The sequence below is a fragment of the Schistocerca gregaria genome, chromosome 4 (genome assembly GCF_023897955.1).
Source record: "Schistocerca gregaria isolate iqSchGreg1 chromosome 4, iqSchGreg1.2, whole genome shotgun sequence".
In the NCBI taxonomy this organism is placed as follows: domain Eukaryota; kingdom Metazoa; phylum Arthropoda; class Insecta; order Orthoptera; family Acrididae; genus Schistocerca; species Schistocerca gregaria.
In genome coordinates, this window is record NC_064923.1 from 329,540,141 (window position 1) to 329,553,818 (window position 13,678).

The 13,678-nt window shown below is 36.7% G+C and overlaps 1 protein-coding gene across 2 annotated transcripts in view; it reads right to left on the reverse strand.

Annotated features, from left to right (window-relative positions):
* Nucleotides 1-669: 669 nt before the first annotated feature.
* LOC126268006 (importin-7) overlaps nucleotides 670-13,678 on the reverse strand; it is a 144,094-nt gene continuing 131,085 nt past the window's right edge. For both annotated transcript variants that reach the window (XM_049973391.1, XM_049973392.1), the window contains exon 23: nucleotides 670-4,719. In XM_049973391.1, the coding sequence (XP_049829348.1) occupies nucleotides 4,652-4,719 (68 nt within the window). In that variant the 3' untranslated portion in view covers nucleotides 670-4,651. The remainder of the gene's footprint in view (nucleotides 4,720-13,678) is intronic.

Here is a 13,678-nt window from a genome sequence, read left to right on the forward strand (position 1 = left end):
GCTATTCTTTCTCATCTTTGTGCTTTTGAAATGAATTTCTAAAAATTGAGGCTATTTAGAGACAGAAAGAACCCACTGCTGAAAAATAAGACAAAATCATTTGAATACGTATGAAGAAAGGTCATCATGATTTCTTTGTACTATTATGTCACTCCTACGCTACCAAACTATATTCTTATAGTAAACAATAGCCAACAGGAAGGCATCTCAACAAAAACACCCACTAAAAAAGTATCCAGAATATTACAGTATCAAATGCATAGCACTAGATTTACAATCTGTCATGGTAATAAAAAGGAAAACTAATGAACTGCATATATCTGAGGGATAGGAAAAGTTATTTTAAGAATAAGTAAACACTCAAAAGTGATTGGACACAATTATACAGTTCTATCATCGCCGTACTGCCTCCCCCCCCCCCCCCCCCCAAATATGCGTTTGTTTTATCGCAACTGTTGTCTTACCACCTTCCTCTTGCCTCACAACTGCTTTCATCAGGTTCCTGTTAATGAATCAATATTCTGCCATTGGGTAACCTTTAATATCCATGGCACAATACATATCTGAGTTAACAGCAAGCTTATTAAAATTTGTTATTTCCTTATTTGTGAAATTGACAATTCTTAAATTTTGAATCCTTCCACTTCAATAATAATGGTCCCAGACTCATTTAGGGAATTATTTCCTTTATTAATACTCCAAGTTTCTACATATACTATCACAATCAGTAATTTATACCATTGTTATGAATCTTGAAAAAAAATTCTTTACGTGGCCGGCAACTCCCATCACAGACACCGAATGTCTTGAGACAGAAGCTACAAATTAATTTTTCTGTTTTACTAGCCACCAGAAAACCTTTAGTGTCAAAAAATCTCAGATTCAATGTTTTCTTCAAGTGTCAATAGTTACATGCTACCTTTGTCCCCTCTGTATTACACTGTTCTCCATTTCATGTTTCACTAGTTTACTTTTCATCTTCCTTTTCATAAAGTTTACTGTTCACTCCAAATCAATACACACAGGCTGTCCAGGAGGAATGGTCAATATTTAGGAATATGACAGGAATGATGTTTCGAAGCGAAAAGTCTATTAAACATATGCTCTAAAATGTATACCACTACATCTTCAATACTGCAAAACACACCACATCTACTGCAAGCTCTTTGCTTTTTGTATTTTGGGAGGAGGTAATATGGACAAAAACAAGAAAAAACTGTGTAGTAGACCTAAGACTAGCATGCATACCTTATGAGCTATGAGTACTTGTTCAGTAGGAGAGATGTGTTTCACAGTAGTGAAGATGAACAAATGCCCATAGTTCTTAAGATATCCAAGTCACAGCCCATGATTATTAGACTTTTTGCTTCGAATGACAATTCCTCCTGGGACAACATATAGATTTTCGTCTCATACGGACAGTGCAAAATCAGAGAATATACATCCCTTGTTAAAATGAGCTAGTATTCTTTCATTAATGTCAATGATGATGAAAACTGTCAATGCACAGGAAGGTTATACAAAGAAGTGAACTGTATGATTTCGTCCATTCAACATATTTACTTTTAGTTCAATTACAATCACAACATTCTGAAATCCATTGAAATAAAGAACAGACTGCTGTGCATAGACCTGATGAGCTTCTAAATTAATTTTTGTACATTAAATTTGGCAAGTTACATTTCTCCCAATACCTACCTCACACACACACAGCCATCACACATTAAATACCTGTTCAGTGGCGTGTGTTTCAGATTTCTCTCTCCCAACAAAGGGAATCTGCAAATATCCACTGTTAAGAAAGGACGCAGAAAATCCACTGTTGGCATTTTGCTTTAAAACCACTTTTCATAATGTCTACTATGTTACGTGAATATAATGCAACAACAGAAGTAATTTAAAACATAATACAAGACATTCTACGAAATATGCCTTCTTCTCAATGCTTATTACTTGGCACGTCACAACAAATTTCTCACACTAGCAGGTATGTAAGAAAACAAGTATAGCCTTCAAAACACCTGAAATTTGTATAAATAGATCTGAACATTCTCAAACAGAATGAACAAGCGGTGTATGTTTAATATTGCTACTAACCTATGTATAATCAAGCGAGTTCAAAAATTACAGCATTCTACTATAGCAGTCAGTCATTCAGTACAAACAATAATAAAATTTGCATCCTGTCCCTTATGTCAACTCTCTTCCTACAAAAATAATCGAAGGTACAAAATATTGAGTGGTTAACAACTAATAAGCAATGTGCTTTTTGGAAGTTGTACCTTCAACACAATGAGACTCGGCATCACCGTCATCATTCATCTTCCCAGTTATCCTCATGCACACAACTACTTTTTAAATACACTGTCTTCATTAATTGTTTAATTACAGCTTAATATACGTTTAACAAAAGGAGGACTACTAAGCATTATTAACAAAGTTCATTTGGAATGAAAATTATGATTTACTGAAGCATCCAAAAATGGTGAAAATCATTAGTTTCTTCCATAAATTTCTGCGACAGTTGTGAGTCATGTAAACAAATCACCAAATTCCTCAATTATACTGAAACTTTTGTCTCCCTACCACATGCTTTTAAAAGCTATAACTGTTACCCAGGATAGTTTGTAAGCTAACACTTTCAAGGAAGGTAAGCACCCATGTAGAACTGTATATACCAATGTGGTTCACTGAAGTGAGAGATCAAAATTCTTCAGAACTGTCCTAGATTACAAATATTCATGTTTAAAACAAGAAAATCAATTCATATTAAACAACAGCTAGTATTTCTCAATTGGATGGGCCAACAGAACTACTAGGAAAACATATGGCAGAAGGGAAATTACAAGGATATAATATAAATTAGTGATTAGAATGCACCATGTGCAATGCAGTCCTTCAACTGTATTGAAATGCTTGTGAAAAAACAAAAACTTTCGTACTACCTTACAGCAAAATCCAGCAAATAAAACATTGTCATGAAAGTCACCACAATCAGAAAAAACATAAAAGATATCGCAGCAAAAAATCTGAAGCTAGGAATAATTTTTATAAACTACCATAAAAAAATAGAGGACAAATGAGACAAAGAAGCATCAGCCAAGAGGCGCAACAAAATTTCCAATAGTGATTGAAAATACTTTGGTGAAATAGGGAACACATCCATATATAACAAATTATACTATCCAAAAACATACCTCAATCTATCAGACTCTGGTCACAATGCTAATGGAAATTTGTAAAGGTCTAAAGCGAAAAGATGATAGTAATTTTTATCTCTCTCTCTCTCTACACACACACACACACACACACACACACACACACACACACAGAGACAGAGAGAGAGAGAGAGAGAGAGAGAGAGAGAGAGAGAGAGAGAGAGAGAGAGAGACCCCCCTAATGCTGAATGTGATCTGGTGACACAGATCACTTGACTAACATACAAGCACACATACGATCAAACATGCAATTATTTTTGTCATCCCTCGTCAACAAATTTTCTACATTCTTGTTTACAAAACGGATATGGATATCTCTCGCTTTGAGCTACAGCAAGCATTCATTAGCTTCTTATAGTTAGTACATGGCTGGTTATTCCATACATTTTACCTCATCTCTGACATACATTTTTCTTTTACCAGAATTTTAAGAAAATATAGATTCAACACTTTTAAGACAAATTACACATCTCTTGAAAGGAACATAATGTACAGTACGGACTAGTCAGGACTGGAGTGTATACAAATAATAAGACGAGATGTAAATTGCACTCTTTGATCTGACACACGAGTCTAATGTAATCAGATACCACTGTACCATGAATATTTCATTTAAAAAGAAAAAATATGTATATATATATATATTTTATAAAATGTGCTAGTCAATTGGACCAAGTCACAAAGCACCTTGAGTAAAAATTTTTTATCATATGGACAGTAGCTTACCCACAATTTCCAATATGTCAACATTGACCAACAGCCTTCTCACATCTGATAAATTCGTGGGTGATTTCCATAAAATAAACTGAAGGCACACTTAAGCAAGCCCACACATCTGTGATTTATTTAGGAGACATGTATATTCTATCTCAGAGTCTGAGATAATTTCCTTTGGCTCCAAAGGTGTAATAAACAATTCAGAAATTCTGAATATCAGTAACATAATATGATCACCTTCTACAGTCCGGATATGAACTGCGTGACGGAGCTCAAGCTCAACCTAAACAATATATGAAGTTTTCAATAAATACTAATAAATATGTTCATGTTCCCAAACTTCTGAAATACTGCTCCTAATATTTACAAGAAATAAGAGCTTGTAAATTGAGTATTTTAAAAATGCCCCACGCACAAGATTCACAAGTGATGCACAGACAATTGCTACATATAACAGATGTCCCTGAATAACACAGTAAATGTTCTTTACAGATCGTTAACACTTATTTCCTCAAGTGTCATTAATTCACCTCGAATAATAAATTTTGTAACAAGTCAAATATAACTTTTAAGCAGTTGAATTCAGTCTTTCACATTACAACAAGTAAAATTCACACTGGCAATATCAGACATCCGAATGTGTGCACAAGAAGTAACATACACAACTGGGTGTTATTTTTTTCACATGCAAGACACCTGTGCTGCCACAGACAGGCTTATCGTCCAAGAGGGGAGCCACCAAAGTTGAAAGATGTAGGGACTGTCTGTTGATTAAAAACATAACCTAGAAAAATAATAAAAAACAATTAGCATATAAAATAAACATTCAAAATATTTTGCAGTAACAACAAATACAAGTCACAAGCAACCAGATATGTACAGAAATTCTGCTAAAATGGCAACATCAATTACATACACATACAAGTTTCCAGAGACATTACCTTTAGAGAGTGTGTGTGTGTGTGTGTGTGTGTGTGTGTGTGTGTGTGTGTGTGTGTGTGTGTGTTTATATATTAACATACGCATATCCAAGTGAGTGAAGCATAATGACCCACCCATCTTGTTCCATGACAGTCACAAGAGCAGTTTTATGATCCATTTGTCATATGATAGACTTGAAAAGTCTATAGTAGTACATGCAGAGATACAAGAACACTGAATCAATAGCATACATTGTTTCTTTAATGAAGGCTACCTACAATGGAGGTAAAAATGATGGAATAATATACAACTTGATCTAACTAACCCCTAGAAAGCTGCTATTGAAAGAAGTGAACTTCATTTATGGCAAAAAAAGCTGCGGTCACAGTGGCAGCATGAGGGTAACACTGTATTTTACGCGAAACCATGAGTTACACTCTTGATTTTTCTAAATGATGCAAGATCATCATGACACTTACTAGACACTGATATTATTAGTTAACTTTCCGACAGCATATTGTCGGAGAAATGGTTTACTATTACGTGCGGGTAATACATAGTACATTGGCATAGCATGTTAGGCAACGAGAGAGAGAAACTAAAAAAATAAATAAATTATACACTCCATTTTGCCTCAGTTGTGCGATAGGACTGCGTGACCGAAAATGCTTCATTACTGTGACCGTGAAAGGACCGAGTGAAAAGGAAACCCTAGTGAAAGATGCAAATATAGTGGTGCTAGGGAATAATAGTAAGATGATTTTTAAGAAATTTATCAAGACAAAAACTGAGCAATACATTGTTGTCCTTGAAAGTGGGTATCAACAGCTGCCAATAATTTGCAGTTATCAGTCCTCCATCAGTTCGGAAGAACCAACACCGGCAGTTTGTACAATCTCAGACTTATGACAGCTTCCCTACGAGACAGCAGCAGCGGTCGAATGTGTCACCTCACCACAACCTGCACCTGTTCCAGCTTTGTTTAAAAAAAAAAAAACCTCAACTTATTTTTCTTACAAGTATATTGTTGAATCTACTATATGCCTGTACTTACCTGTAACTAGGAAGAATTTTCTAACAGAAATGTTAAAAAAAATGGAAGAGTTACCTAATGGTATTACAGCCACCAAAGAAGGGGTGCATAATAGCATGAAGCCCAAGGGAAGAGTTGTCTAATGGTATTAAAGCCCAAGGGGAAGCACGGTCTAAAAGTATTAAAACCCAAGGGGAAGAGAGAAAAAGTTTACAAGCAATCATAGCACCTCTACCCATGGAGCTACAAACGGAGAAAATTAAACAATGTAATCTAGTGTGACATGCAGTAAATGTGCAATTTATAGATGTCATTAGGAACCTGAAACGATTAAAAGAATTAACTGAGCAGCAGTTTAACAATATTAATGAACAAATCTTAGGCACCAAGGTAAAATTGAACACATTAAATGTAATGATTAGCACTCAACCTACTTTTACCAGTTTGGAGGAATGAATAAACAAATCAGTGAAAAAACTGTCTGATAGGTTAGTCCACTCAGACTCCAATGCTTGTATTCATATTAGACCTGTATTTAAGAAACAGCCAGTGGATAACAATGAGGGGTGTCCAAATGAATGTACCTAAGTGTGTGGCTATTGTGAATTATAATATGAAAAGTATTTTTTTTATAAGGAAACTTCTCACAAAGACATAACCTTGGAATGGTGTGTATGTCAAGGAAGGGTGATTAGGAAGGAAGATACTACCAAAGCTATGTTATTTTATGCTGAGGGCACATCATCATAATCATAGCTGACGTGATGTTCCTCACATCATCAGTGGCAGAGCTGGAAAGATAATTTAGTTCATGAACTGTTATTAGCGCCAGTCCCGAGTCCTGGATAAACCATTAAAATCCACTGCATTATGCCACACACAATCATATTCGGCTGTGGGCAGACAGATGAGACTAAATGTGATGGGCATAACCTGTACATTAGTGGGAAACGAAGGACTTCAGATTGGGAGGCCAAATCTGTTAGAGATACGTGCAGTTTTGGCATGTTGTGGAAATCCATTAGTGTAGCCAGCTATTCAGGAGTGACAGACAGCATGTTGATGAAATGAGACTGCGGTGATCAATCCATGCGGCAGGTAATTTGTGCAAATACTGAGAATCAATACTAATGAGAATAGGTAGCAACTCTCCTTAAAGATTATCGCTGAGCCAGAGGCAGGCACATATAAAAGACAATCATTTTCTCACAACTAAATTTTTGGCCATAGCCTTTGTCAGAAAATGAAAGCGCGCGCGCACACACACACACACACACACACACACACACACACACACACACACACACACACACAAAATCACTCAGACACAACCCATGCACATATGAGCACTGTCCCTGGATGCCACATCCAGTTTCTCAGAATCAGATCCAAACAAACCACTCCTCACACCTGCCTCTCACCTACAGCTGCTAGGCTAGTGGTGACAAGTGGTGGCAGCACTGTCTGCAAACTGAGATGAGTAATAGCAAGGGGTGAAGCAGTAGTAATGAGGGAGTAGGGAAGCAGTGCACATGCTCAACTGCACTCAGCCAGCGACAATGCATGACACCTCAGTAAACAAATCATTTCATCTACTGAGACAAAAATGAGATTTTTCCAGTGTTTTCTTGATTTTCCCTCATTTCCAGAACCTATGACAACCCTTACAGCCTTGTCCATAAACTTTAATTGCAGAAGTAATAAATGTGGATTGAAGAGGGGGGGGAGGGGGGCAGCAAGCATATGAACTAAGTTTTTCGATGACGTAACATCTTACAAGAGGTTTTGCCAAATCAAAAGTAGTCATAATTTTTCTGATAACGAAGTGTGAGTTGCTGCAAATCGTCCAAATCCTAAGCTGAACAAAATTTTCTCAATCTACCAACATCTTGAAAATAAATTTGAAACTTCTTATTTTTTGAACATGACGTTATGGTGGACGAAAAGTGTACTTTTGTTCAAGGGCCAACTGGGTTGCTACAGCATACCCTAAGGAAAGGGCAAGGTTTTGAAGAAAATTCTACATGCTGTGTGAATTATCTACCAGATACATGTCTTCTCTGAATATGTACACAGTGAAAGGGACAAAGCTGGATGCAGACTTTACAGATTTCCCAATGTTGTTTTGATACTTGTTAAACCATGCAAAACCACTCCTGAGGCAAGGTTACTGTCTTAATAACATATAGCTTTCACACATCCTCATAGTTGGCAGATTTCCTAATTTTGAAGTCCATTGATAGTTATAGAACACTAAAAATGACCCCGAAGGAGATGCCACAATCTCTCCAACATAAAAAATTATGAAAGGGGGAAATTGCAGGTGAAAGATGAGGAAATGTTCTAGCAATGTTTTAAAATATATTAAAGACCACACTATGGATATGGTGGAAACTGAGAAAAAGTCAAAGAAAATAATGAAGCCACAGCTTGTGCTTCACTACAATAAAACACTGGCAGTAAAAGATCAAGCTAAACAGGAAATGGCATTGTATCCAATATCCATAAACCACTGCAAAAACTATTAAAAGAAAATCTTTGTCCATTTGCCGGAAATTTTTGTGTGTAATTCCTTCATTTTGTACAGCAAATCCGGAGGAAATAAAGACTCACTGAATTGATGTTGACCTTCTCAGAGAAAATAATTGAGAAGTAAAAAGGGAGCATCATTTCTCCTAAGCCAGGTTGACCGGAATTAAAGCCCTACCTTCTTTGGTTGACAGAAAGATATTTCCCAGAGCTCATCAAGGCAATAGCAAGGAACCGCAATCCGACAAAAGTGTGCACAGATTGCTCCAAGAAGTGGAATGCATGTCGGAAACTTGTCAGTAGAGAAACATGATATTACTGCCCCAGTGCCAGGTCCCCTTATGTGTCACACCATGCTTCAGAATCGGTTATTGGTGTGTGTGTGTATGTCTCATCTAATTTGTACTTTTAAATAAAAAAAATTCATCTTTGTAATAAACAATCTGTTGTAGCTAGTATTTGCAGAGGATTTTGATGAGGCCGAGTTATCCCTGGATAATACCCTTAATTCAACTCCACCTACAATATCTCCTTACATTTTCATGATCAACATATGAATGAGTTGCCAAAGCACTATATTTTCAAGAATATGTAAAATTACATATGAAAAAATAGGTAAGGTTTTGAAACTTTTGTGGTCAGAACAGGTACATTAGGAGGTTAAATACTGTAAGTTATTAGGTAATCTCAACCCACTAGATGATCTAACCTTTCTAAAATATTTACTCTGGTAAGCATACAATTACACAGGCCATATTCCATTACCAAAACAAATATTTTTAATGTGCTATTACTCTCTCTTCACAGGTTCACAATTCACATTTTGGGGCCTGTATTGATAAAACTGGGTTAAGTCCCACACTATGACATCCAAACGTAGCCACCAACATCATGCTGACTGGGAGCAACTAAGGGAATTGCATTCATTCCCCAAATACATTCAGACTCAATGCTTGCATTTTGTCTAGGTGTACAATGAGAGGGTGACAGCAAATCAGGCGATAAACATATAATGATATGCCCACAGCTTGTGGTCTAGTTGCTAGCGTTGCTACCTCTGGATCATGGGGTCCCAGGTTCGATTCCTGGCAGGGTTAGGGATGTTCTCTGTGCAGGGACTGGGTGTTGTGTTGTCCTTATCATTCCATCATCATTCATGAAAGTGGTTAGACTGGACGGTGTACAGATTGGAAATGTGTACAGGCACTGAAGACTGTGCAGTTGAGTGCCCACAACCCATAATAATAATAATAATAATAATAATAATAATAATAATAATAATATAATGGTACGACTATCCACTCAGAAGAACATAGGTGGGAGCTTTCCTAGTAAAAAAAGGAGAGATTACCTTGTCATTTGTAAATAGGTCTAATAGATCAGGTGAAATCAAACCTACAAGGAGAAATTTAGAAATTTCTTCAAACTAAGTACGTAGGGAAGGAGGAGGGTACATCATTTTTTATTGGTGTAGTGTACCTTACAGAAGTTGCATGTTGGAGGAAAAGGTTAGATGGACTCAGTAAAGACTATACTGAGGTTAGGTGGACCCACAAAAGGGATGACCTGTACCATGTTAGGGAGATAAATTTTTAGAAAAACACTAGCACTGTTAAGATTGTAAATGGCTGAGAAGTATCGTTCCATAGAAGGATGCGTCTAAATAGTTCTTGCAGCAGTAAGGAATGGTAGTGATTTATTTCCCATTTGTGAGCAGTTTTCTAAACTAGTAAAGAGTGCAAGACAAATATCAATTTTAAAATAAGTACTGAAAAGTGGAAACCACATTTCCAAATCACCTCGTACAAAGAATAACAAAATCACTAGCCTACTGACATAAAAACCACCAGTACATAGTATTAATAATTCGTAGACATACGATGCCCAACTCCCATAACCAAAATTCATCCACTACAATGATTTTTTAAGCATCAAAATAGACAAATACCACCTTTCTGATTTGAACACACAATTTCTTGTTGTTAAAATCTAGGTCTAAAATTTCTGATGCACATTTTGCCTGTGTTGCAGATGGTATGCTGCATTTTAAGTATAGACATGTGGCCGAAATGGTCAGGCAGCCCAGAACATGCACAACATAATATATGGTTACAGTCAATTAATTATTAATAAATTTTTAAGTTGTTCAAAATTTGTGGTTTCCAATAAAGTAGCGATTCCAGACTGCAGATTCAGAGACATGTGTCTGTCCCAGCTGCTCCTCTCGTACTATGCTCAAAACTTTCTCACAATCCATGTTTTGTATGTGGAAACATTGGCACTTTTGACAAAAAAACACCCAATTTGAATACTACCAGTGTCGTCAGAAGTCTGCATATTCAGTGTTGAAATCAGATGTAGTAACAACTCACAACTCGCACATACTGGTATAGTGATTTGGAAAGAATGACTTTCAGTAGATGTAGATTGTTGGCAGAATCCCCCCCACAGTGTCAATGTGACTGTGGCTGCAGCTTAAGTTGTTCAAAATTCAGCCTGATAACAGGATCAAGGTCATGTGAAAATCACAGATTACTTTAACTTAATGTCAGACTGGTTAAGTAATACAACAAAAGATTGACATGAAGGAAGCCATTCTAGTACACAGTGCTCATAATTACAAGGACACAGGAGGTCAGGTTCACCCTCAGGTAGGCATTGTTTGAGAGTAAAATTTAGCTGCACAAGGCTAAGTACAAAGGAAGTGCAGAAAGATTGCAGCCATTCTAAAAGGCACCACATGTAGAGCACTAAATTGCAGATTTCACCTATTAACAGCAACAGTGTTTGGAGGTAGTTATATTTGGGACAAAAATTCTGCGCTGTGCATCAGAAAGCTCACTCCATTGCAATGTAGTGTTTCTGAATCTACATCTATACCTACATCTAAACCCTGCAAACCACCAAGGTGCATGGCAGAGGATACATCCTCTCATGGTACCATTTATAAGGATTTCTTCCTGTTCCATTCATATCTGAAGTGCAGGAACAATGACTGATTTAATGCCTCTGTGCGTGCAGTAATTATTCTAATCTTATCCTCATGATCCCTAATGTGAGTGATACATAGGGAGTTGTGTATCTCTAGAATAATCATTTAAAGCCATTTCTTGACACTTTGTTAACAGGCTTTATCAAGATAGATATAAACTATCTTCAAGTGTCTTCCAGTTCAGTTCTTTCAGTATCTCTGTGACACTCTTCCATGGATTAAACAAACCTGTGACCATTTGTGCTGACCACCTCTGTATACGTTCAATATCCCCTGTTGATCCTATCTGGTATGGGTCCTACATACTAGAGCAATATTCTAGAACTGGTCACATGAGGGATGCGTAAGCAACCTCCTTTGTACACTGATTGCATTTTCCCAGTATTCTACCAATAAACTGAAGTCTTCCACCTGCTTTACCCACAACTGCTTGCTTTTAGTATTTGTATATAGGTGTCTACAGATTTGTAGAGGATCAAGTAGTACACTATTCGTCAAATGCTATAAAACTCTCACATAGGATGGGGTATGACTATTTTCAGATATACTTACTATTACATCAATTAAAATACAAATTGCTTTTACATTGTAATGTACTGGAAATGTACAATTTTCTTTTAGACAATATAACAGCTTTGAAGAGAAGTAGTTTATGTCACACACTAAACTTCACAGTAAAAGTTTCTTAGGTAAACTTGGAATTTCAACATCTAAAACTTCAGCTGCTTCTTTTGCCTTTTACATAATCATCCATTTCTTATTTTTGAGCTTTTATTTCTTGAACTGTCTTTTAAGACTGGCCACTTCATTTTCATTGGATTCCTTTTTTATGGCTTCTACTCTTTTGAATGAAGCATTCTTCACAGCTAGCATTACCAATTTCATTATGTCTACATTCAGTTATTTCTCACTATAACTAATGAGCAGGTATTGAATAGAATTGGGGAGAAGAGGAGCTTGTGGCACAATTTGACTAGAAGAAGGGAACGGTTGGTAGGACACGTTCTGAGACATCGAGGGATCACCAATTTAGTATTGGAGGGCAGCATGGAGGGTAAAAATCGTAGATGGAGACCAAAATATGAATACACTAAGCAGATTCAGAAGGATGTAGGCTGCAGTAGGCACTGGAAGATGATGAAGCTTGTACAGGATAGAGTGGCATGGAGGGCTGCATCAAACCAGTCTCAGGACTGAAGACCACAAAAACAAGGAAACCACCTAATGAATGTATTACATTGTAAACACTTCTTTCTGCAATGATTAATCTTCTTTTAAGTTTTCAACTGTAGCATTTCCATGAAATTTATGACGTCATGATTTGCACTCAGCAGTAAGTTCATCAGAAAGTGATCAAGCTTGTCCTCATTTGGATTGAATTGTTTTTCAGAATATTCTCAAAATTTGAAGTGTTCTCTCCTCACTACATCAGATGTTGGTGGACCTATGCTATTTTGACAAATTCTTCCAACACAATTGCCACTCAAAAATTTCTCAAAATGGAGCTCTGCATAACTCAGGGTGATAGACATGAGCCACTTCTGACTGTCGTTAATTTCAAAGGACTCTTCTCAGTAATTTTTTGATACAAACTTTGCGAACACCTGTGCACTCATGTTTGAAAATAAGGATATCCTTTCATGCGTAGTTCTTGCTAGCAGCTGCACTGACTTGCCGATCTTTGTTGCCATCTATGCAGTGTACTATTAACCAGTGTTGACAGAATAGTAGTCTGCTTTGTCACTGAACTGTACTGTCACTATGTTTTTTGTGCTATTTCCATTGTTTTCCATTATTTAACATGTCACTGCAAACAATGATTTCAATTTCAATACTAAAAAATATTTAACTGACGATTACATCTACTGCATACATTGCTGTTTTCACGGAAGCTCAAAGCACAAGTGTGTGTTGCCTGCACTGTGTACTTACAGTAAATGTAGGCGAAGCATGTTCGTCCCCCCCACTCCTCACACTCTACACCTCTTCCCCCCCCCCCAGAAAACACTGTGCACTCTACCCCCCTACCCAACAGATGCCAAATTATAGTATGCACACAGTACTAATATAGTATCGGAAACATTTTGGCTAGTGTAAAATCAATTTCACTTTGATCAGCCTTAACACCTTTAAAAGAGATTAAAATTATAACTGTCTTATATTAATTATTAAAAACCTTTAAAGAAATGTCCTGCCAAAAAAGACTCAGATTAAAGGGATTTAAACAGAAGTGGGAGTGGACACAAATAAAGGAACAGCTGTTCAAAC